At 67.8% G+C, this 22,500-nt stretch overlaps 3 protein-coding genes across 4 annotated transcripts in view; 1 reads left to right on the forward strand and 2 right to left on the reverse strand.

Moving 5' to 3' along the window:
* NOP9 (NOP9 nucleolar protein) overlaps window positions 1–3,042 on the forward strand; it is a 340,212-nt gene extending 337,170 nt beyond the window's left edge. Inside the window, exons 2-9 of the mRNA XM_075911960.1 lie at window positions 1–66; window positions 176–317; window positions 634–823; window positions 1,030–1,170; window positions 1,259–1,387; window positions 1,546–1,776; window positions 1,863–1,968; window positions 2,249–3,042. Of these exons, the coding sequence (XP_075768075.1) occupies window positions 1–66; window positions 176–317; window positions 634–823; window positions 1,030–1,170; window positions 1,259–1,387; window positions 1,546–1,776; window positions 1,863–1,968; window positions 2,249–2,406 (1,163 nt within the window). The 3' untranslated portion in view covers window positions 2,407–3,042. The remainder of the gene's footprint in view (window positions 67–175; window positions 318–633; window positions 824–1,029; window positions 1,171–1,258; window positions 1,388–1,545; window positions 1,777–1,862; window positions 1,969–2,248) is intronic.
* Window positions 3,043–3,227: 185 nt separating this feature from the next.
* Window positions 3,228–7,265, reverse strand: CIDEB (cell death inducing DFFA like effector b). The gene is made up of 5 exons (XM_075911962.1): window positions 6,907–7,265; window positions 6,435–6,579; window positions 4,869–5,018; window positions 3,474–3,661; window positions 3,228–3,369 (listed from the first exon to the last, which is right to left on the reverse strand). The coding sequence occupies exons 1-5, from the start codon at window positions 6,945–6,947 to the stop codon at window positions 3,243–3,245; spliced, it is 651 nt and encodes a 216-aa protein (XP_075768077.1). The 5' UTR covers window positions 6,948–7,265; the 3' UTR covers window positions 3,228–3,242.
* Window positions 7,266–7,445: 180 nt separating this feature from the next.
* On the reverse strand, window positions 7,446–20,118 carry LOC142821149 (Fc receptor-like protein 5). 2 transcript variants are annotated; one of them, XM_075911958.1, is made up of 15 exons: window positions 19,824–20,117; window positions 18,701–18,757; window positions 17,216–17,539; window positions 15,829–16,116; window positions 15,127–15,423; window positions 14,469–14,765; window positions 13,643–13,939; window positions 12,100–12,678; window positions 11,724–12,014; window positions 11,371–11,469; window positions 10,431–10,449; window positions 9,958–10,005; window positions 9,570–9,592; window positions 9,177–9,331; window positions 7,446–8,777 (listed from the first exon to the last, which is right to left on the reverse strand). In XM_075911958.1, exons 1-15 carry the CDS (start codon window positions 20,065–20,067, stop codon window positions 8,670–8,672), a joined length of 3,126 nt encoding a protein of 1,041 aa, XP_075768073.1. In that variant the 5' UTR covers window positions 20,068–20,117; the 3' UTR covers window positions 7,446–8,669. The 2 variants fall into 2 exon arrangements, with proteins under 2 accessions (XP_075768073.1, XP_075768074.1); XM_075911959.1 differs by lacking the exon at window positions 14,469–14,765 and having other exon boundaries at window positions 19,824–20,118.
* Window positions 20,119–22,500: the final 2,382 nt, after the last annotated feature.

The following is a 22,500-nucleotide window of genomic DNA, read 5'->3' on the forward strand; positions in this document are numbered from 1 at the left end:
AGGTCCCGGACTCGTTCCAGGCCCTCCTGCGGGAGTTCGTTGCTGCTTTCCAGGAGAACATGGCGGGTGAGCCAACCCACGGGGCCCCCCCTTACAGCCGGCGCTCCTGCCCTGCTCCCCACAGCACCCACCGTGGCCCCCCAACTCACCCCGTCCATGTCCCTCCTCTCCCCAGAGTTCATCACCCACAAAGTCGCCAGCCTCTGCCTGCAGGTGGCGCTGGAGGTTTTGCACAGGAAGCTGCCGGACACCTGCGCCGAGCTGTGCAGCTCCGTGATTGGCTACCTGAGCTCCCGGAACCCTGCCGCGGGATCCAGGTCAGCCTCCTGATTGGCTGTGGGCCAGGAGGGCTCTGATTGGCTGTGGGGAGGCTGGGTGTGTGGGCTGGTTCTGTGGATTCGTTCTACGGTCTATGGGGGGGGCAAGTCGATTGCGATTGGCTGCGGAGTGAGCGCCTGTATTCTGATTGGCTGTGGGCTAGGAGGGCTCTGATTGGCTGTGGGGAGGCTGGTCGATTGCGATTGGCTGCGGAGTGCGCGGCTGTATTCTGATTGGCTGTGAGGTGTGCGGGGGGCATGTTCATTGGGCCAGGCCGGTGCTGCCTGATTGGCTAACGCCCCTCGCTCCCGGCAGCCCCCTGCTGGTGTTCCTGAAGGACCCGACGAGCAGCCGGGTGCTGGACAAGGTGCTGGAGGTGTCGGAGCGGCGGGTGCTGCGGGCCCTCTACCGCCAGCACTTCCGGGGACAGCTGCGGGCCCTGGCGGGCCATGGCGTGGCCAACTTCACCCTCCAGCGCCTCATCGGGGCCGCGTCCCCCAAGCTGGTCAGTGGGGCCGGGCGGGGGGTGGGCTACAGTGTTAGGGGAAACTGAGGCACGCCCCTAGGACAGTAGCATTCACCTGTAACGTAACCACCTTGCACCGGGATGAATGGGGGGGGCCCTATGGAGGGAGGTTGGAGCCGGCGGGGGGAGGAGCCTGTGGCAGGGGCTTGGCCACACCCCCTCACACCTCCTTGGTCCCCTCGCAGCTGGGGAAGGTCCTGGCGGAGCTGGGCCCGGGACTGGAGGAGGTGCTGGCCCAGGGCCACGCGGGCGTGGCCACGGCGCTGCTGGGAGCCTGCCGGCGGTGTGGGGCCAGCCAGCGGGAGGCGCTACAGCTGCTTATGGAGGTGAGTGGCCACTTGCCTCCTCCCCTATCAACCTCCCCCCCCCCCCTTTCCTGGCTCTCACGTTGGGCTCCCCCCTTTCTGCCCACAGGCCTTCCACTGCTGGGAGCCCCCCGCCCGGCGGGCGGCCTGCGTCCCCCTCTTCGCCTCCCTGCTGCCCTACGAGGTGTACTATGCCACGGGGCAGGAGCAGGAGGCGCAGCCCCCCCCAGTAGAGCAGGTGAGTACGGGGGATGGGGGGTCCCATTGGGGCAGGACTCCGCTGAGGAAGTGGGGGGGCCTGGGAGGGGGTGGATTACTGCTGGAGCAGTGACGGGAAGGTGGGGGGCCGGTGGGGATCCCATCCCTCTCTTACCCCTCCTGCTGTGTCTCTCTCAGCCCGATTCCCCGCCCGCCCTGGCCTCGGTTTCCCTCCACGGCTCCCTGCTGCTCCAGCACCTGCTGCACTTCGCCGACCCCTCCCCCGTGCTGCGCAGCCTGGCCGCCCTCCCCTTCCGCGACCTGGTCACCTTGGCCTGCAGCCCGGCCGGCAGCCACGTCTACGACGCCCTCCTGGCCAGCCCCTCCGTGCCCCGCAAGTCTAGGCGCAAGGTGCTGGGCAGGCTGCAGGTGAGTGTGGGGGCCGGGGGAGGGGGGCACTGCTGCGGGGAAGCCCGCAGCCCCCGGGGCGGGTCTGATCCTCCTCTCGTTCTCAGGGTCACTACGGGACTCTGGCTTGCAGCAAACACGGCAGCAGGGTCCTAGACGCCATCTGGAGCCGGGCCACGCTGCCGGCCAAGAGGCAGATCGCCCAGGAGCTGGGTAAGTTCCCCTCCCTCCCCCGGTTCCAGCTCTCGCTTCACCCTGCCCCCGGCTTCCTGGCTCAGGCCAGCCCCTTCTAACCCACCGGATTGGATACGGGATCCTCGGTCGCCTCCTGTCCCGAACGGGGCTGTTCCTGTAGGCGGTGGAAAGCCACCATGCCCTACCACTGAAGTGGCTGCATTTCAGCCCCACCAGGGCGAGGGGGCCCTGTATAAAGGCGTCCCCCTCCCACCCCGGAGGTGGCCGCATCTCTGACCCGGGTCCTTCTGTCCCCCAGCCGAGCAGGAGCCGACGCTGCGTAACGACCCCTTTGGCCACCACCTGGTGCGGAACTTTGCCCTGACCCATTTCCTCAAGCGCCGGCGAGACTGGGACCGGCACCAGGAGGCGGAGACCAAGCGCAGGGAGCTGTTCGCTGAGATTCTGGAGGACTGAATCCTGGGGGCAGCGGTGGGATTGCGGGCCCAGGAGAGAGCCACTTTCCAGCGCTGGCAACATCTGTGTCCAACCATAGAGACCTGGAGGACTGAATGCCAGAGTGGGCGCTGGTTACATCTGTGTCCAACCATAGAGATCTTGGAGGACTGAATGCCAGAGTGGGTGCTGCCCACCTGTGTATCTAACCATAGAGATTTTGGAGGACTGAATGCCAGAGTGGGTGCTGCCCACATGTGTATCTAACCATAGAGATCTTGGAGGACTGAATGCCAGAGTGGGTGCTGCCCACATTTGCTTCTCACCATAGAGACGTTGGCGCACTGGGTACTGTGGGGTTTTAATGCCCCTGTTAGTGCCTAACCATAGAGACTATGGAGGACTGAATACCAGAGGGGAGACTCTTGAGTGTCTTTACAGCTCCTAACCATAGAGATGTTGGAGGACTGAGGCTGGGGAGGTGCTGGTGTCTATTGGGCTCCTCACCTTGCCTGCTGGGTTGGAACCATAGAGTCCCCGGAGGATTGACCCCCTAGTAGGGGGCCGCTCTGGACTCTCTTTCTCCCTCTTGTCTGCTCCCAGCTGCGTGGAGCTGGTGCCCACCCCTGGTTTTCTATAAAGGTTTCTATTTCTCTACGTGCTCTGCTGTGTATGGTGGGAGGGGGCCGTTAGCCAGTGGGGGAGGGGTCTGATGCCCCAGCCAGCCCCCTTAGCTCTCCCCTGCCCCGGTAAAGGGAGAGGATCCAGACATGGATTTAAATAGCCGTTTAATTGGAGTAGCAGCAGTGTCACGGGTGCCTTGGGGTTGCCGGGGGGCGGGGCCAGGGCTTCAGTCTTCATAGGGCAGAGCCGGAGGGCTGGTGCCAGGTCTCCGCCCCCTCCAGGAGCCGCCGGATGTAATTGGAGGCGCCGAGCAGCAGCTGCCCCATGCCGTGCAGCAGGGCCGAGGCCACCCGCAGCACCCTCCCTGCGGGGCGAGAAGGGGGTGAGCCAGGGGGCTGTGCCCTGGGGCGCCCTGCTGGGGGGGCAGGGTGCCAGGGGCCCTGCGGGGGAGGGGGGGCTGCGACCACCTCAGCACCTTCTTGGGCCCCAGGCACTGGAAGTCGCAGCCCATGGAGTAGAGCCCGTAGAACGTGGCCTTCACGTTGAGGCTGCCGAAGAGGTCGCGGGGGCCCAGCTTGTAGACGTCGAAGGTGATGCGGGCGATGTCCTGGCCCCGGCGCTCCCGCAGGGGCCCGTAGGCCCGGGCCCCGCCCTGCGGCACAGCGAGGTCAGGGGGCGGGGGACTGCCATTAGCCCCGCCCCTGGGGAGTGATGTCACCCTGAGCTGTGGCCCCGCCCTGTGCAAGGGTGATGTCACCCCATTAGCCCCCGCCCTGGGAATGATGTCATCTCATTAGCTCCGCCCTTAGTCTAGTGATCTCATCACCTGAGCTGTGGCCCCACCCTTTGGAATAATCTCACCCCATTAGCCCTGCCCTCCGTCAGCCCCTCCCCCAAATAGTGATGTCACCCTGAGCTGTGGCTCTGCCCTTTGGAGTGGTGATGTCACCCTATTAGCCCCTCCCCTGAATAGTGATGTCACCCTGAGCTGTGGCTCTGCCCTTTGGAGTGGTGATGTCACCATTAGCCCCGCCCCCAGGGAGTGATGTCACCCAAGCGGAGGCCCCACCTGTTGGAATGATCTCACCCCATTAGCCCTGCCTGGGGGGAGTGTTGTCACCCTATTAGCCCCTCCCCTGAATAGTGATGTCACCCCAAGCTGAGGCTCCGCCCTTGGAGTAGTGACCTCACCCACTGAGCCCCGCCCCTTGGAGGGGTGAGTGATGTCAGGGCTGTCAGCTGAAGCCCCGCCCCTTTACTCCCTCCTTCACTTCCCGTCACCCCCTCTGTGGGGCTTCCCCTTCCTCCGCCGTGGGGCTGCCCACCCCCCTTAGCTGCCTCTAGGGTGCTTCTGGAAGGGGGGGTCCCCAGGATGCCGAGCGGGGAGGGCCTCATGTCAGGGGTGTGTGTGGGGGGTATGAAGGAGTCTCCCCCTAGAAGTGGGGGGAGGGAGCATTGGAGGTCTCCAAAGGGGGCTGAGCGAGAGGGACTGGCCACAGGGACACTCCTAGGGGGGTGGGGGAAGGGTTAGACTCCACAGCTCCCCCCACCCTCTGCGGTAAAGGGGAAACTGAGGCACAGCTGGTGCTGGAACAGGAATCCTGGCTCCCAGCCGCCCTGCTCTTACCTCTAGACCCCCACCCCCATCTGAGCGGCCAAGGGGCAGGGTGTCCCCCGGGGGGCGGAGCCTCCTGACAAGGGGCAGGGTGTCCCCCAGGGGGCGGAGCCTCCTGACCAGGGTCCTGCAGGGGCTGGGGGGCTCTGGGGCAGGATTGGGGGCTCTGGTGGGGCAGTGGGGGGATGGGAGATGTCTGAGGGTGACTCCCTGCAGGGGCAGTGGGGGGTTGGGGGTCACTCACCCGCGGGGGGCTCCATTTCTGCCCGGGGCCCAGCAGCATGAGGGCCGTGTCGGGGGGCAGCGTCTGGAAAAAGGCCTCGCTCTCCAGGCTCGTCCCGTCCTCCTCCAGCACCAGCCGCACCAGCCCCCCCAGCAGCAGTGCCTCTGTGGCCTGTGGGGCAGAGGAGGGAGGGGCCAGCCCCCCCCAGAGTATGGAGTGAGGGAGCAGCCTGTGGGGGGGGGCAGGGGGAAGGGTGCTGTGGGGGCAGCAATCGGGTGGGGAGCAGCGCGGGCGTGGTGTGGGGTGAGGGAGCTGTGGGGGAACAGTGAGGGGGTGGTGTGGGGCACGGAGGGGAGGGAGCAGCGGGGGGCAGTGTGGGGTGGGGTGCAGGCAGCAGGTGACACCAGGCACTGTGGGGGGAGCAGGATGGAGACGGAGGGCGCCCATTGGGGACAGCGGGGTGGGGCTGGGCGGGGTGCAGGGAGCTGAGGTGGGAGAGGCTGGGAGGTGGGGGGCACAGGGGGTGCCAGGGGAGCACGGTGTGGAGGGGGTTGAGGGCCGGAGGGGCTGGGGGGCATGGGGCAGTGAGGTGGGGGGCACAGGGGGTGCCGGGGAGCACAGTGCGGTGGGGGGCTGAGGGGCATGGGGCAGTGAGGTGGGGGGCACAGGGGGTGCCGGGGAGCACAGTGCGGTGGGGGGCTGAGGGGCATGGGGCAGTGAGGTGGGGGGCACAGGGGGTGCCGGGGCGCACAGTGCGGTGGGGGGCTGAGGGGCATGGGGCAGTGAGGTGGGGGGCACAGGGGGTGCCGGGGCGCACAGTGCGGTGGGGGGCTGAGGGGCATGGGGCAGTGAGGTGGGGGGCACAGGGGGTGCCGGGGAGCACAGTGCGGCGGGGGGCTGAGGCTGAGGGGCAGGAGGCAGTGAGGTGGGGGTGTGGGGGGCTGGGGCAGTGAGGTGGGGGCAGCGTGGGGGGCTGGGGCAGTGAGGTGGGGGCGCAGCGTGGGGGGCTGGGGCAGTGAGAGGGGCAGGCCGGGGGGGGCTGGGGCAGTGAGGGGGGGGCAGCGTGGGGGGCTGGGGCAGTGAGGGGGGGGCTGAGGCTGAGGGGCAGGAGGCAGTGAGGGGGGGGCAGCGTGGGGGGCTGGGGCAGTGAGGTGAGGGCAGCGTGGGGGGCTGGGGCAGTGAGGGGGGGCAGTGTGGGGGGCTGGGGCAGTGTGGGGGGCAGCGAGGGGGGCTGGGGCAGTGAGGGGGGGGCAGTGTGGGGGGCTGGGGAAGGGAGGGGGCGCAGCGTGGGGGGCTGGGGCAGTGAGGTGAGGGCAGCGTGGGGGGCTGGGGCAGTGAGGGGGGGGCTGAGGCTGAGGGGCAGGAGGCAGTGAGGGGGGGGCAGCGTGGGGGGCTGGGGCAGTGAGGGGGGGCAGCGTGGGGGGCTGGGGCAGTGAGGTGGGGGCAGCGTGGGGGGCTGGGGCAGTGAGGGGGGGGTGTGGGGGGCTGGGGCAGTGAGGGGGGGCAGCGAGGGGGGCTGGGGCAGTGAGGTGGGGGCAGTGAGGTGGGGGGCTGGGGCAGGCCGGGGGCCAGGCCGGGGGGTCTCACCTTGGCCAGCAGCTCCTGCAGGGTCCCGGCCGTGAGCCCGGTGCGGGCCGCCCGCCGGTGGTCGCACACGCGGAAGGGGCGCTGCGGGGGGGCGCGGGGGGCCCACACCCGACGGCTCAGCTCCGACCCGGCGCTGGACACCGACCTGGGGGGAGGGGGCATTATCCTGGGGTGCCTGGGGGGGAGCCAGGTGGGGGCCAGACCATGGCCACGGGGGGGGGGGGCAGCCTGCGGATTGGGTCCCCTTGTTCTGTTTGGGGGGGCCCATCGGGGGGGGACCCCAGGGGTGGGAGATACCATTTTCTGCAAGGGGAGGGGCTCAGGGCCGGGCGGGAAAAGGGGGTGTCCTGTGGCCTGGGCAGGGCCCATTCTGGGGGGACACACCAAGTCAGGGAAGGGGGGCGTGGGGGTGCAATGGCCCATCCCTCGGGCAGAGACCCCCCTGCCCCCCGTGGGGGTCTGACCCACTCACTGCAGCAGGGCGGAGGGGGCCAGCGCGCTGACGTAGTCCATGGTGCCAGGGTCTGTCTGTCCGGCTCTGGGCTCCGTCCGTCCCTCCGCCGCCACCAGCCTGGACTCTGCTCCCCACGGCGCCGGGTGACACAAGCCGGGAGGGGACAAACTCCAAGGTCCCTGGGCCCGGGGAGGGGGGGGAAGCGGGACGGGCAGTGATGGAGCCAGGGAGGTGGTAGAGCCGCTGTGCTCTGGGGCAGGGGAAACTGAGGCACAGCTGGGGCCAGAACAGAGGAGTCCTGGGTCCCCGCCCTCCCGCTCTAACCACTAGGCCCCGCTTCCCTTGCAGAGCTGGGAGAGAACCCAAGATTCCTGGCTCCCAGTCCCCCCTGCTCTAACTGCTAGCCCCCACTGCCCTCCCCGAGCCAGGCAGAGAGCCCAGGAGTCCTGGCCCCCAGCCCCCCCTTTCTAGAGTGGGAGCAGGTGTCCCCCAGTCCCGGCGCAGCCCCCCCTGCTGTGTCCCCCCCCCCCCCCCCATTAAGCCACGGAGGGAGCTGGTTGAATCACAGAAACATTTATTGGTGGCCCCCAGGCCGGCACGGTGGGTCTGTTCACACGAGGGGGGTGACTAACCCCCCTCCCCCAGCCAGGCGGGGGTGGGGGGAACGAGCCGCTTGCACCCCCTTTTGTGGCAGTACAGACCTCCCCTCCCCCCACTCCAACCCTCAGAGCGAAACTCCTGGTCAGAGAGACCCCAGGAGTCCTGGCTCCCAGCCCCCCTGCTCTACCCACTGGCCCCCGCTGCCCTCCCAGAGCCAGGGAGAGACCCCAGGAGTCCTGCCTCCCAGCCCCCTGCTCTACCCACTGGCCCCCGCTGCCCTCCCAGAGCCAGGGAGAGACCCCAGGAGTCATGGCTCCCAGCCCCCTGCTCTACCCACTGGCCCCCGCTGCCCTCCCAGAGCTGGGGAGAGACCCCAGGAGTCCTGCCTCCCAGCCCCCCTGCTCTACCCACTGGCCCCCGCTGCCCTCCAGAGCCAGGGAGAGACCCCAGGAGTCCTGCCTCCCAGCCCCCCTGCTCTACCCACTGGCCCCCGCTGCCCTCCCAGAGCTGGGGAGAGACCCCAGGAGTCCTGCCTCCCAGCCCCCCTGCTCTACCCACTGGCCCCCGCTGCCCTCCAGAGCCAGGGAGAGACCCCAGGAATCCTGCCTCCCAGCCCCCCTGCTCTACCCACTGGCCCCCGCTGCCCTCCCAGAGCTGGGGAGAGACCCCAGGAGTCCTGCCTCCCAGCCCCCCTGCTCTACCCACTGGCCCCTGCTGCCCTCCAGAGCTGGGGAGAGACCCCAGGAGTCCTGCCTCCCAGCCCCCCTGCTCTACCCACTAGCCCCCGCTGCCCTCCCAGAGCCAGGGAGAGACCCCAGGAGTCCTGCCTCCCAGCCCCCCTGCTCTACCCACTGGCCCCTGCTGCCCTCCAGAGCTGGGGAGAGACCCCAGGAGTCCTGGCTCCCAGCCTCCCCGCTCTACCCACTAGCCCCCGCTGCCCTCCAGAGCTGGGGAGACCCCAGGAGTCCTGGCTCCCAGCCTCCCCGCTCTACCCACTAGCCCCCACTGCCCTCCAGAGCCAGGGAGAGACCCCAGGAGTCCTGCCTCCCAGCCCCCCTGCTCTACCCACTGGCCCCTGCTGCCCTCCAGAGCTGGGGAGAGACCCCAGGAGTCCTGGCTCCCAGCCCCCTGCTCTTCCCACTAGAGGGCCCCGTCGGCAGCTGGTGGGGGGGTAGGGGGGGTCAGGGAGCGATGGCGTTGTAGGGGTGCTCCGGGATGGCCGGGCGGTCCTCGCCCTGCCGGAAGGTGGAGCAGGAAACATTGAGCTTCACGTAGGTGGGGTCGCCGTCCTGGAGGGGGGAGAGGAGAGGGAGCGGTCATGCTGGGATGGGGGGGGGGGGCAGGGTAGGGTGGGGGTTAGGCAGGGTGTGCCATGGGGAAGGGAGGCATGGGGAGAGGGGTGCCATGGTGCTGGGGACCTCCCAGGGGGTGCTGTGGGCCAGGGGTGCCCTGGGGATGAGATGCCATGGGGCAGGGTGCCATGGAGAAGGGGGAGAGGGGTGCCATGGGGCAGGGGGTGCCCTGGGGGAGGGATGCCATGAAGCAGGGCGCTATGGGGCAGGGGGAGGGATGCCATGGGGCGGGGGAGATGGTTGCTATGGGGCAGGGGGAGAGGGGTGCCATGGGGGAGGGATGCCATGGGGCAGGGGCAGGGATGCCATAGGGTGGGCCGGGGGGGGGGGACTCACCGGGAATTCAAACTCAGCCCCAGAGTCTGCGTCGTCTTCCTCCTTGTGGCCCTTGGGGGCCGCTCGCCCCAGCCGGGGCCCCTCCCCCTGAAGTTTGGGGAGCAGCCCCCAGTCCTGGGACACCTGGGGCCAGTCCCCCACCTTCTGCTGGAGACCTAACAATGGGGGGGAAGGTCAGAGCCAGCTCCCCATCCCCGTCTTGCCCCCCCCCCCTGCCTCCCTGGCCAGCCTGCCCCCCCCACAGTGGTCCCCCTCCGGGTGCAGTTCTCCGTCTCACCCCTAGGTGGCAGCATGGTGCCCCACGGACGCCGGGGGCGTGGCTGTCAGAAACCCCCCCTCTTAAAGGGGAAGTCGCTGGCGCCCCCTTGTGGGGGAGGGGCAGGCGTTACTCACCGATATGGACATTGTCAGCCGACCTGCAAGGGGGAAACACAAGGTCAGGGGTTGGGGGGCTACAGGCCTGCTCAGCCTGACCCCCCACCCTTCCAGCCCCCCGATATCCCTGCCCCCCTTCTGGTGCCCCCTGGCGATCAACCCCTGGGCACCCATAGCTGCCCCATGCCCCTGCATCCACTGACTCCCAGCCCCCCTTTTGGGCCCCATAGATTGACCCCCGGCAGCAGGAAGCCCCAGCCTGTCCCCCCCTTGCTCCCACTAACCACCCAGCCTAGCTTGCCACGTGCGGCTGTCGCCACTAGAGGGCGTGAGCCAGCCGGGTGGGAGGGGCATCAGCCCTTTGGGGGCGGGGCCAGGCAGGTCAGGCTCCGCCCCCCTGACCTACCCTCTCTTCATCTGGGACTGCCGCAGCTCCCGGCTCTTCCAGTAGGACCTGGAAGGGAAGGGGGAGGGGAGGGGAGGGGTGTCAGTAGGGGGCTGAGAGGGGTGGGGGGGCTGCTGGATGGGGTGGGCTCTGGGGGGGGGGGTTGGCTGTAATTCCCAGGGGGCGGCAAGGGGGTCGTGGGGGAAATCGGAGCATTTTGCCCGACTGGTGTGGGGGAGTCGGGAGCCGGACGCCTGTGGGCACAGCAGGGCCGGGGGAGTCGGGTTCCCTGTAAACTGGGTGATTGGGCAACCCCCAGGAGAGATTCAACCCCCCCCCCCCGGCTGATTAGCAGAGCGCCCCAGCCGGCAGCCTGGGGTCCTCGGGGTGGTGCCCATCCCCCCAGGCCTCGGCGCACGGAACAAAATGTATCCCGCACACGGGTGGGAACGATGAGCCGGAAGGTGGCTGGAGGGGGATGGGGGGGGACTTACGTGTCATGCTGGAGGTTGGCTGGGGGAGGAAGGGAAAGGGGCCGGATTAAAGCGAGAGTCCCCGCCCCCCGGACCTCCTCTCCCCCCCCACTGCGGTGCTCCCAAAGGGGGAGCCCCCCCACCCCTAGATGCCTGGAACCCACCCCCCCAGGACTTAATCCTGCAGGACCCCTGGGGGCTATGCTCTGTGCCCCCCCGGATGCCGGATTCCCCCCTAGCTCCTGGACTGAGAACTGGAGGACCCTGGGGGTGATGCCCTGTGTCCGTCCCCCCAGACATCTGGGTCCCATCCTCTCCAGGACTGAGAGCTGTGGGACCCTAGGAGAGGATACCCTGTGTTCCCCTCCCCCCCAGATGCCTGGGTCCCATCCCCCCGGGACTGAGAGCTGTGGGACCCTAGAAGGGGATACCCTGTGTTCCCCTCCCCCCCCCTGGATGCCTGGGTCCCATCCCCCCAGGACTGAGAGCTGTGGGACCCTAGGAGGGGATACCCTGTGTTCCCCTCCCCCCCCGGATGCCTGGGTCCCATCCCCCCAGGACTGAGAGCTGTGGGACCCTAGGAGGGGATACCCTGTGTTTCCCTCCCCCCCGGATGCCTGGGTCCCATCCCCCCAGGACTGAGAGCTGTGGGACCCCAGGAGGGGATACCCTGTGTTCCCCTCCCCCCCCGGATGCCTGGGTCCCATCCCCCCGGGACTGAGAGCTGTGGGACCCCAGGAGGGGATGCCCTGTGTTCCCCTCCCCCCCGGATGCCTGGGTCCCATCCCCCCAGGACTGAGAGCTGTGGGACCCTAGGAGGGGATACCCTGTGTTTCCCTCCCCCCCGGATGCCTGGGTCCCATCCCCCCAGGACTGAGAGCTGTGGGACCCCAGGAGGGGATACCCTGTGTTCCCCTCCCCCCCCCGGATGCCTGGGTCCCATCCCCCCCACCTCACGCACCTTCCTTCTTCCTCCGGTGGAGACAGACGATAAAGAACAGCACCAGGGCGAAGGCGGCCCCCCCGCACCCAGCCAGCAGGGGGATGGGCAGAGACCAGGCTGGAGAAAGCAGGGGAGGAGTCAACGGTGGGGGCGGGGTTTGCGGACCCCCTAGCTCCCCCAGATCCCAGCCAGGGCTGGGGCCACGTTGCCACCTCCCCTTTAAAGAGGCATTTTCTGCCTGCCAGATGCTCTGGGTGTGGGCCCCGCCCCCTGGGGAGCACTGCCCCCTGGTGTCAGGATCCGGTACTGCGCCCAGGGGTGGCCAGGGCTGGGGGGGAGTTGGGTGTGTGGGGGGGGAGCAGAGACCTCACCTGCCACGGCGACGTTCACGGCCTGGCTTGGGTGGGACAGGATCCACCTCCCGCCCACGGGCTCCTCGTACCCGCAGGTGAAGTTCCCGCTGTTATTCGGCGCGGCCTGCGGGAAGCGGCGCTCGGGGCTGGCGCTGGGCTCCGGGGGGCTGAGCTCGGCCCCGTCCTGGTAGAAGTGGAACCTCCGCTGGGTGGTGTCCCCGGGGGCCCTGCAGGTGAGGAGCAGGGGGGCCCCCTCCCTCACCGCTCCGGACGGGGGGTCCATGCTCAGCTCCGGCGGGAGAGGGGGATCTGTGGGGAGCAGGGGAGGGGTCAGCAGGGCTGATGGGGGGCGAGGGGGCTCTAGCGTATGACGGGCACTGGGGGTTTTCCGTACCCGTCACTTCTAGTACCACCGAGGGGCTGGGGGGTGACTGGAGGCGGCGCCCGTGGAGCTCTGTGCTGTACTCGCACCGGTAGCGCCCGCGGGTGCTGGGTGTGACTGTCAGGTTGTGCCGGGGCCCCGGCATCTCCGCACCCGGCTCCTCGTCTCTCTGCAGCCGGTGGGCCCGGGGCTCGTAGGGCCCAGCGGGGGCGACACACTCGGCCGTCACCGTCTCCCCCGTCACGTAGAGCGGGTGGGGCGGGATGAGCCGCAGGGACGGGGCGGCCGGCGCCGGGAACACGGGGATGGAGACGGGGTCGCTGGTGTGGGAGGGCACCGGCCTGCCCTGGATCCGCTGCTCGTAGGTGCAGGAGAACGACCGGGTGGCGTTTCCGGTGCCGATCTCTTGAAGGTCCAGCTGCCACGTCGAGGTGTTTCCCGGCTGGTGTCCAATCACCGTCCCGCTCTGGTAAAACCTGAACCGCTCCGGGGCGGCCGTGGGGGGAGCCGAGCAGCGAATCTCCACCCTGTCCCCAGACACGTAGACTGGAGAGTCGGGGGACAGGGACACCGAGGGCTTCGGGGGACGATCTGGGGGGAAACGAGGCTCATCTCAGCCTCCTGCTGCCAAGGTCTCCGAACGCCCAGTCGGGCCTGGGGCCAGTTGGGTCTTTGCCTCCCCCCTCCTGCCGGAGGCCAGGCCAGGGCGGCCCCCCCCATGGGAAGCCTCCAGCCAGCCCGGCCCGGCTCCTGCCTCTGTTCCCCTGGCTCCTCTGGGCTCCGTCGCTCGCCCCTCCTCAGCCCCCGGATGGTAACGGCACCGTGAGACCCGCTCGCTCAGAGCTTGGGGTGGACCAGCCCAGCCCCCCCGTCTGCTCTGGTGGGACCGGCTCTCCATGCCCCTGGGTGCCCCAGCAGCCCTGCCCCGCCCAGCTACTCCCGACACAGAACCGCAGCCTGGCTTCCCCCTCAGCCCAGCCCAGCCCCCAGTGGGGTGAGCTCCCCCCAGACCAGGGCACAACGGGGCCCAGTTCCCACCAGCCACCCTGGGGTGCAGTGTGCAGGGGCAGGGGTGCAAGGGACAGGACGTGGGGGTGCGGGGTGCAGGCAAAGGGGGTGCAGTAATGAAAGGGGACAGAGTACGGGGGGACAAGGAGATGGGGTGCAGGGAAGAAGTGGGAAAGGGGAGCAGGGGATGGGTTGCTGAGGGTGGGGTGCAGAAATGCAGGGGTGTACAATGATGGGAATCAGGGAGATGGGGTGTAGGATGATGGGGTTCAGGGAAGCAGGGGAATGAGGCACAGGGAGATGGGGGCAGGTGGAGGAGGTGAAAGGGAGCAGGGCACAGGGAGATGGGGGTAAGGGAGTTGGGGGCAGGTGGGGGAGGTGCAGGGGATTGGGAGGCAGGGAGATGGGGTGTAGGATGATGGGGGCAGGTGGGGGAGGTGCAGGGGAATGGGGCAGAGAGGAATGGGGCAGGGAGATGGGGTGCAGATGGAGATGAAGGGGGACGGGGCACAGGGTTTTGGGGTGTCAGAGACCCAACCGAGCTCACCTGTCAGGGTCAAATTGACGGGTCGGCTCTTCTCGGATGGCACCTTCCTGCCGGCGCGCCGTGCCCAGTACACACACACGTACAGCCCGGCCGTCCCCGGCCCAGCGCTGAGATCAAGCCGGGCACCCCCCGACGGATCAGGGACCCCGGTGCCGATCAGCTCCCCTGGCTGCCTGTAGAATCTGTACCCGGCCACCTCCTGCCTCGGGGGAGCTGAGCACCGGAGAGTCACCTGGTCCCCTGGGAGGAACACGGGGTGCGGGGAAACCAGGGCGATTCGGGGGGCAGGGGGTGGCTCTGAGGTAGACGGAGACAATGGGGCAGGGAAGAGGGAAAAAGACGGCTCAGACTGTGACCCCCCCAGCTCAGAGACGGGTCCTGCCCCCCAGTGAGTCCGTGCCCCCAACTTGCCATTCATCCTCCATCCCAGTGCTGGTGTTGTCGGACAGCACCCCGATAGCCCCCCTCAGAGTCCCCCCCGGGCAGCCCTTGTACCCTCCAGCCATGCCAGGACACACACAGAGCTGGGTGAGTCCCCACACCTGGCACCACCCACCTACTGGTTTTGGGGGCTCAGCCAGAGCCTGCTCCCAAGGGGGAACCCCCCCGGGCACAGGGAGATGGGGGTCAGGGAGATGGGGGCAGGTGGGGGAGGTGAATGGAATGGGGCATAGGGGATGGGGGGCAGGGGGATGGGGGCAGGTGGGGGAGGTGCAGGGGAACGGGGCACAGAGGGATGGGGGGCAGGGAGATGGGGTGCAGATGGAGGAGATGAAGGGGGACGGGGCACAGGGTTTTGGGGTGTCAGAGACCGGACTGAGCTCACCTGTCAGGGACACAGCGACAGGCCGGCTCTCCTCGGACGGCACCTCTCTGCCGGCGCGCCGTGCCCAGTACACACACACGTACAGCCCGGCCGTCCCCGGCCCAGCGCTCAGATCCATCAGGGCGCCCCCCGTCGGATCAGGGACCCCGGTGCCAATCAGCTCCCCTGGCTGCCTGTAGAATCTGTACCCGGCCACCTCCTGCCTCGGGGGAGCCGAGCACCAGAGAGTCACCCGCTCCCCTGGGAGGAACACGGGGTGCGGGGGATCCAGGGCGATTTGGGGGGCAGGAGGTGGCTCTGGGGTAGACGGAGACAATGGGGCAGGGAAGAGGGAAAAAGACGGCTCAGACTGTGACCCCCCCAGCTCAGAGACGGGTCCTGCCCCCCAGTGAGTCCGTGCCCCCAACTTGCCATTCACCCTCCATCCCAGTGCTGGTGTTGTCGGACAGCACCCCGATAGCCCCCCTCAGAGTCCCCCCCGGGTAGCCCTTGTACCCCCCAGCTGTGCCAGGCCATACGCAAAGCTGGGTGAGTCCCTACGCCCGGCAGCACCCACCCACTAGTTTGGGGGCTCAGCCAGAGCCTGCTCCCAAGGGGGAAACAGCCCCACCCCTGGTACCACCTGTTCTCCCCGAGAGCACCCGGCAGGGAAACTCACCCGTCACAGGTACGGCGAGGGGCTGGCTGATCCCCGAGGGGAGCTCTCGCCCGGACCGCCTGCTCCAGTACTGGCAGGTGTACATCCCTGGGTCCCCCACTGCAGCCCGGATCTCCAGCCGGGGTCCCCCCCGGGGTGATGGCAGCTCCTCAGAGCTCTGCTCCGGCGTTTGCTTGTAGAATCTGTAGCCCGACACGTCCTGGGCCCCGGGGGCCGAGCAGCTGAGCTGGACCGGCTCCCCTGGGAGATACAGGGAGTGGGGGGGGCCCAGCGAGAGCGTGGGGGCCAGCGGGGGGGCTGGAAGAGAGGTCACAGGGGGGCGATTTCAGGAACGAGGGGGGTTCCCCATCCCTGGCCATGTCTCAAGCCAGCCAGGCAGGTATCCTATGAAGTCTGCCCTAACTCCTCCAGGGAGCCTGGGGAGCTCCCTGTGCAGCTGGGGGGGGGGGGGGCCTTCTGGCTTGAGATCGGTGACTCCCAGCCCAGAGCTCCCACCCCAGCCTGAGACACAACCTAGAGGGCGAATCACACCCCAGAGATCCCCATGGGGATACCACCCCCCTGCCTGCTCCCTCTGGGGCTCCCCAGGGGCTGTAGGGGGGTCAGTATCCCCTCTGATGTGCCCTAGGACCTGGCGTCCTGCTGGAGCTGGGATCTCCCCAGAACACATGTCGTGGGGCTGGCCGGGCGCATGGAGCTCACCTGTGACATGGATGGAGACGGGGCGGCTGGCCAGGGAGTGGATCTCCCTCCCATGCAGGTGTATCCAGTACGCACAGGTGTACGACCCGGAGTCCCCCGGCTCCGTGATGTGCAGGATGTGGGTGTGGCTGCTCCCAGATGAGACCCTCTGTTCCCCAGCCCCAGAGAACCAGAACCCAGCAGCCGCCGGAGCCCCCTGCGGAGGGGAGCACGTAAGCGTGATGGACTCGCCAGGGAGGTAGACGGGATGCTGGGGGCTCAGGGAGAGGGACGGGGCCGCCGGTGGGTCTGGAAGAGAGAAGAACAAGCCCTCTCCATCAGCCTCTACCGCAGATCTCGCAGCCCACAGCCCATGGGGATACTGGGGCATTGTCTCGACCCTGCGGGTGGGATGTTACCAGATGGGGAGATGAGCCGGCATGTCGTTGTTGCAACCGCGGTTCTGTGTTGGCACCAAATCTGGTGCAAAGTGAATCCGGGAGAGGGATCTCGAACGCTGATGGTTGGCTGGTGCGGTTTGCACGGCTCGCATGCCTGTGCCACTTGTGCATGTGAAGTGAGGCGTGTCAGCGCTGGGCTGGTATTGCTCGTGTTCGCTTCTGGGGGACCCCAGCCGGCTTGGCCAGCTAGCGCGACGGGGCGGCCAGTCATGGGACGAGCAGCACTTGACTGACAATGCACCTCGAGTGGTGCCAAGCCACAGCCGGGAGTGTTCGCACCAGCCTGTGAGCCGTGGCTGCTGCCAGAAACGGACGGTGTCCTGCCGGGACAGGCTCTTGGGACGGCCTTTCCTCCAGTGAGAACAGGGGGTTCCTCGCAGCCCATGTATCCCAGAGAGAGACCAGTCACAGTTTGTCCCATCTGCGCTACCAGCCTGCACCAGGAACTTTGCAATTGGTCTGTGCCATTTGATTTCTTTCTTTCTTTCTTTCTTTCTTTCTTTCTTTCTTTCTTTCTTTCTTTCTTTCTTTCTTTCTTTCTTTCTTTCTTTCTTTCTTTCTTTCTTTCTTTCTTTCTTACCTTTTCAGCACTGGCGAAACTGGTTTTCATATCCTCTCAGCTGCTGCTGTGGGGCTGGACCCCTTGTTGCTCTGGGGCCAGGGGATGACACGCATAGCGGCCAGAGCAAGCCAGTGGATGGGCAGGATGACGGGTGAGACTTGCTGGGAATTGGGGGACCTGGGGCTAGAGAGATGGGGGAGCTCCCAGAGAGAGAACACCCCCATATCTCACTGCACCCCCCAAGGAAAGTGGCCTCACCTTGCACGGAGAGGGACACTGGCTGACTTCTCTCCGACAGGATCTGTCGCCCGGATTTCAGGCTCTGGTAGGCTGGATCAGCCCCATCTCCCCGGGGCCTTGGCACGCCCAGCCGAGGGGTACTCACCATGCACGGTGACATGGACCTGGTTGCTGTCCCTGGATGCGATCTCCTGCCCGGACTCCGCTCTCCAGTAGCGGCAGGTGTACGGCCCCTCGGTCCCCGTCTCAGCCCGGAGCTCCAGCCGGCCTGCCCCGCTGGGAGACGAGAGCTCCTCCGGCGTCTGGGTCCCCCTTGCCTTGTAGAATCTGTATCCCGCCACCGCCTCGCCGCTGGGTGCCGAGCAGCTGAGCTGAAGACGCTCCCCTTGGTAGTACACAGGGTACTGGGAGTCCAGGGAGAGGGTGGGGGGCGGCAGGGGGTCTGGAGCAGGGGCGGAGGGGGGGGCAGCTGGGGCGGGAAAGAGGCTAGTGAGACCCTGGAAACAAAATGATAAAACCCAGCCCCATTCCTCTGCCTGGAAACAGCACCGGGCAGGTGACCCACAGATCCCCCTGCACACCTGAAGTCCTTGGTATGGCTGGGATCTGCAGGACTGCCTGCGGCCACTGGGGGGCGGGCTGGGGGGCAGGAGGCTGCAGTACTGCCTGGGGTGGGGTCTGGAGTGGGGGCAGAAGGGGAGAGAGTTGGAGAGATGGAAAGGGGGCTGGTGGATCTGCAGTACTGCCCGCGGCCACTGGGGGGCGGGCTGGGGGGGCAGGAGGCTGCAATACCGCCTGGGGTGGGGTCTGGAGTGGGGGCAGAAGGAGAGAGAGTTGGAGAGATGGAAAGGGGGCTGGTGGATCTGCAGTACCGCCCGCGGCCACTGGGGGGAACTCGTGGGCCTGGGGCTGCAGTACCGGCTGCCACCACTGGGGGTGCAGACGAAGGGAGGGAGCTGAGGGGATGTGGGGGGGCCCCGCTTGGCCACTGGGGCGCCAGGCACAGTTGATGGGATGAGAGACCCAGCGGGGGCCCCCGGCCCCTCTCCCCACCGGTCCTGGCAAGGGGGACAGGGTGGCTCTTGGGGGATGGGCACTTCTGGCCACCTTCCTCTCCCCAGAACTGCTGCAGGTGGAGGGGCCGGCGAGCTGCGGGCCCAGCCGGGGGATCTGGCCGGTGTGGGAGGCCTGGGGGCAGCCCCCCCCTTTGTGCTGCGGAAGAGGCAGGATCCCGGTGCGCATGGGGGCTGAGCACGTCCGCTGAGCACTTCTGCCTCCGGCACAGAGGGGGCTGGAGGGGGCGGGATGTGGGGCACATGGGGTGCAGGCCGGGACACGGAGCGACCCACGGGGCCTGTTTGGGTCCAGCCGCCCCAGGAGAAAGCCTGCTCAGGCCAGAACTGGCTCTGTGTGGAGCCCCCACCCTGCCCCACAGCCGGGGGGTGGGAGCGAGACACCAGAAAAGGGCGAGGAAAAGAGACAGCCCACCCCCCTCCCCCATCCATCCATCCATCCATCCAGTCCCTCCCAATGGGGCCCTATCAGAGCCAGCGCCCCCTAGAGGGGACAGCCCCTGCCCCCTTGAGCCAGCCCCCCCAACCACGACACCCCCAAATCGCCGGGCACAGACCAGGGGACGGGTCGGGAGCCTCGGACCACACCAGCCGGGGGAGGAGCTGCAGGCAGGCTGTGAGAAGGGAGACAAGAGGGGGTGAGCGCTCTGGGGGGTCCTGGGGAGATGTGGGGCAGGAGCGAGGGCTGTGGGGGAGAGAAGCCCGGGTGGTGGATTTACAGTCACCCCTGGCAGGGCAGGGGGAGACTGAAAGGGAAAGAGCCAGGTGACGGAGCCGGGGCTGGACCCGGAGGTGGGTCCATGGGTCAGGCCAGGGGGCTGGACCTCAGGGTCCCTGGTTCCCTGTCCCACAGATCTGGGGCCGCCCTGCCAGGCCAGGCCTTCCGGCACAGGGCAGGCCCCTCCCCCATCTGGCAGCAGCTGGGTGAAAGCGACAGGATTCTGGTCAGTTTCACTCGGTGTCTTCCCAAACTGGGGGCCCACATCTCGGCCGGGGTCGGGCAGGACGGGGCCCGTTGCTCTAGGACCGTCCCTGTCCCGCCGCCCCCTCTGGCTCCGGGCCGCGGCTCCCTGCCGGCAGCGCACAGAGCAAGGGGGAAACTGAGGCAGGGGCCGCCCCCTGCAAGGAATAAGCAGCGGGAAGTGGAGCCCGAAAAGGTCACCAGCCCCCTGCGCTCTGGGGAGGGGCGGCTGCGTGTGGGGCGCGGGGACAAGCCTCAGGGAAGGCGGGTACGAGGGTCTGTCTGTCTGGGACAGAACCTGCCAGAAACAGGCCCCGGGCCTGGTAACCTCGGAGGAAGCCAGGCGTCGGGGGTGGAGGGTGGGGAGGGGACGTGCCAGGCCAGGGCAGGGCAGGGTGGGGGGCGAGGCAGGCCTGGGATCCGGGCCTGCCCCGGCGGAAGGTGAGTCATTTTGCAGCCCTCCCCGCCGCGTGCCCCTGTTCGGGGGATGGAAGCAGCGCGCGGCGCGCTGGCGGTGGGGGGAGGCAGAGCGGGGCCGGGCCGGGGTGGGGGAGCCCGTGACGCAGAGAGCGGATGAAAGTGGGCGAGAGGGGAAAAAGGCAGAGAGCAAAGAGAAGAACCGAGGCCAGGAGCGGAGGGGGGGAGGGGAAGAAGAGGAGGGGGAAGGAGGCAAAGAGGGTGCAGAGGAGATGGGGAAACTGAGGCAGGAGGTCACTCACCCAGCACAGGACAGAGGCCCCTCAGCTCCATCCTGGGTTGAGCCGGCCGAGGCCCGGAGCTGCACCCTCCACGCCCGGCCCTGCCTCTCTGCTGACAGCGGCCCGGGCCCCGGGGCCCTATGGGCGCTGCGAGAGGAAGTCCTGTCCTAGGGATGCAGTCACCGCCCCACCCAGCGCCGAGGTGTCGAGGGCTGTGGGCGCGGAGCCGGGCTGACCACAGCCTCATCTCGGGGGTTCCCAGCATGCCTTGCAGCTCTCCTCGGCTCGGGGCCCCAGAAGCAAGAAGCCAGGGGGTGGAGGGACTCTGTGTCCTCGAAATGCAGCCAGCTCTGGGGTGGGGCTGACAAGGAACAGCCACACAGAACGCTGCACAGGATGGTCAGCCGGGCCCCAGATGCAGCCAGCTCTGGGGTGGGGCTGATGAGGAACAGCCACACAGTATGCCTCACGGGAAGGCTCAGCCGGGCCTCAGATGCAGCCAGCCCTGGGGTGGGGCTGATGAGGAACAGCCACACAGAACACCTCACGGGATGGCTCAACTGGGCCTCAGATGCAGCCAGCCCTGGGGTGGGGCTGATGAGGAACAGCCACACAGAACACCTCACGGGAAGGCTCAGCCGGGCCTCAGATGCAGCCAGCTCTGGAGTGGGGCTGGCGGGGAACAGCCACACAGAACACCGCACGGGATGGCTCAACTGGGCCTCAGATGCAGCCAGCTCTGGGGTGGGGCTGATGAGGAACAGCCACACAGAACGCCTCATGGGAAGGCTCAGCTGGGCCTCAGATGCAGCCAGCTCTGGAGTGGGGCTGGCAGGGAACAGCCACACAGAACACTGCACGGGATGGCTCAACTGGGCCTCAGATGCAGCCAGCTCTGGGGTGGGGCTGATGAGGAACAGCCACACAGAACGCCTCATGGGAAGGCTCAGCTGGGCCTCAGATGCAGCCAGCTCTGGAGTGGGGCTGGCAGGGAACAGCCACACAGAACACTGCACGGGATGGCTCAACTGGGCCTCAGATGCAGCCAGCTCTGGGGTGGCTGGGGACACACCCAGTCCCGCTGTCCGGGGCCTCCTCATTCCGTCTCCTGGTGTCACGCTGGGAAACTGAGGCCAGCACTGACTCCCCAGCAGCACGATCCCCCAGGGCCTCCCCCCGAAGCGCAGGGCCGGGCTCACTCCACCCCCCCCACTTCCTGCAGCGTTTCCAGGGGCTATTTTGGGCCAGGCCAGGGCCGGTTCCAGCCGGCCGTGGCCGAGTTGCAAGCCGTCCACAAACCACAGCTCAGCTGAGCCGGCTGCAGGCTCCCTGTGGCCTACAGCCCAGTCTAGGGGCTGCTGGCTCCGCCCCATCACAAGCCACGCCCCCAATCTCAGGCCACGCCCCCTGTGTCTCTGAACTTGGCCTCTATCAGACCCCCCCGAGCTGGGACATGGAATCAGCCCTCATTGGGGCAACCAACAGCCCCCCACCCCAGCGCACAGAGCCCCCGAGCCAGCCAGTCCCTGGCCTGGGGCAGGATCAGAACCGGCGCCCCCTAGAGGGTCGGTCCACGCGTGACGAGCCGCCGGCCTCCTCCCCAGCACCAGGCGCCTGCAGCCGGCTCAGCTGAGCTCTGTGGTCTGAGGTCATCGTCTCGCAGCTTGGACACGGCTGAGTCTCTCTTCCAGCAGCAGCCACAGTCTCTCGGCTGGGCCTGGGGCCACGGCTCCTGGAAACGCTGCAGGAAGTGGGGAGGGGGGGGGGCGTGAGCTGCGGGGAGAGGATCTGTGGGGTGGGGGTGTGTCATGTAGGGAGTGGGGGGGCTCACAAGGGGACCCAAGCATGGTGTCAAGGGGTGTAGATGGTTATCTGGAATGAGGGGGCCCGAGACAGCGGGACTGTGTGTGTGTCCCCTCCTGTCCCACCCCAGAGCTGGCTGCATCTCAGGCCCGGCTGAGCCTTCCCGTGTGGCGTTGTGTGTGGCCGTTCCCCACCTGTCCCACCCCAGAGCTGGCTGCATCTCAGGCCTGGCTGAGCCTTCCCATGTGGCGTTGTGGGTGGCCGTTCCCCTCCTATCCCACCCCAGAGCTGGCTGCATCTCAGGCCCGGCTGAGCCTTCCCATGTGGCGTTGTGTGTGGCTGTTCCCCTCCTATCTCACCCCAGAGCTGGCTGCATCTCAGGCGTGGCTGAGCCTCCCCATGTGGTGTTCTGTGTGGCCATTCCCCGCCTGTCCCACCCCAGAGCTGGCTGCATCTCAGGCCTGGCTGAGCCTTCCTGTTGTGTGTGTCAGTTCCCCATCTGTCCCTCCCCAGACCTGGCTGCATTGGTAGGACACAGCAGTGAAACAGATCCTTCCACCGCCTAACCCCCTGGCTGCTCACAGCTAGGGCTGTGAGGCTGGAGGGTGCAGCGTAGCTGGGAGCTGCAAGGCATGCTGGGAGCCCTGGGGCTGAGCCAAGGTGCCCACAACTCTTCACACCTGGGGCCTGGAGGGGTGCGGGGCTACCTCCCTCAGGCAGCATTTCCTCTGTCAGCAGAGTGGCCGGGCCGGGCATGGAGGGTGCAGCTCTCAGCCTCAGCCGGTTCAACCCACCATGGAGCTGAAGAGCTTTTGGGCTGTGCTGGGTGAGTGACCCCCTGCCCCGGTCCCCCTTCCCCTTGGGCACCTGGGGTCCTCAGGGATTAAGGGGCCTG

Source organism: Pelodiscus sinensis, chromosome 30 (genome assembly GCF_049634645.1).
Source record: "Pelodiscus sinensis isolate JC-2024 chromosome 30, ASM4963464v1, whole genome shotgun sequence".
Taxonomy (NCBI): Eukaryota; Metazoa; Chordata; order Testudines; family Trionychidae; genus Pelodiscus; species Pelodiscus sinensis.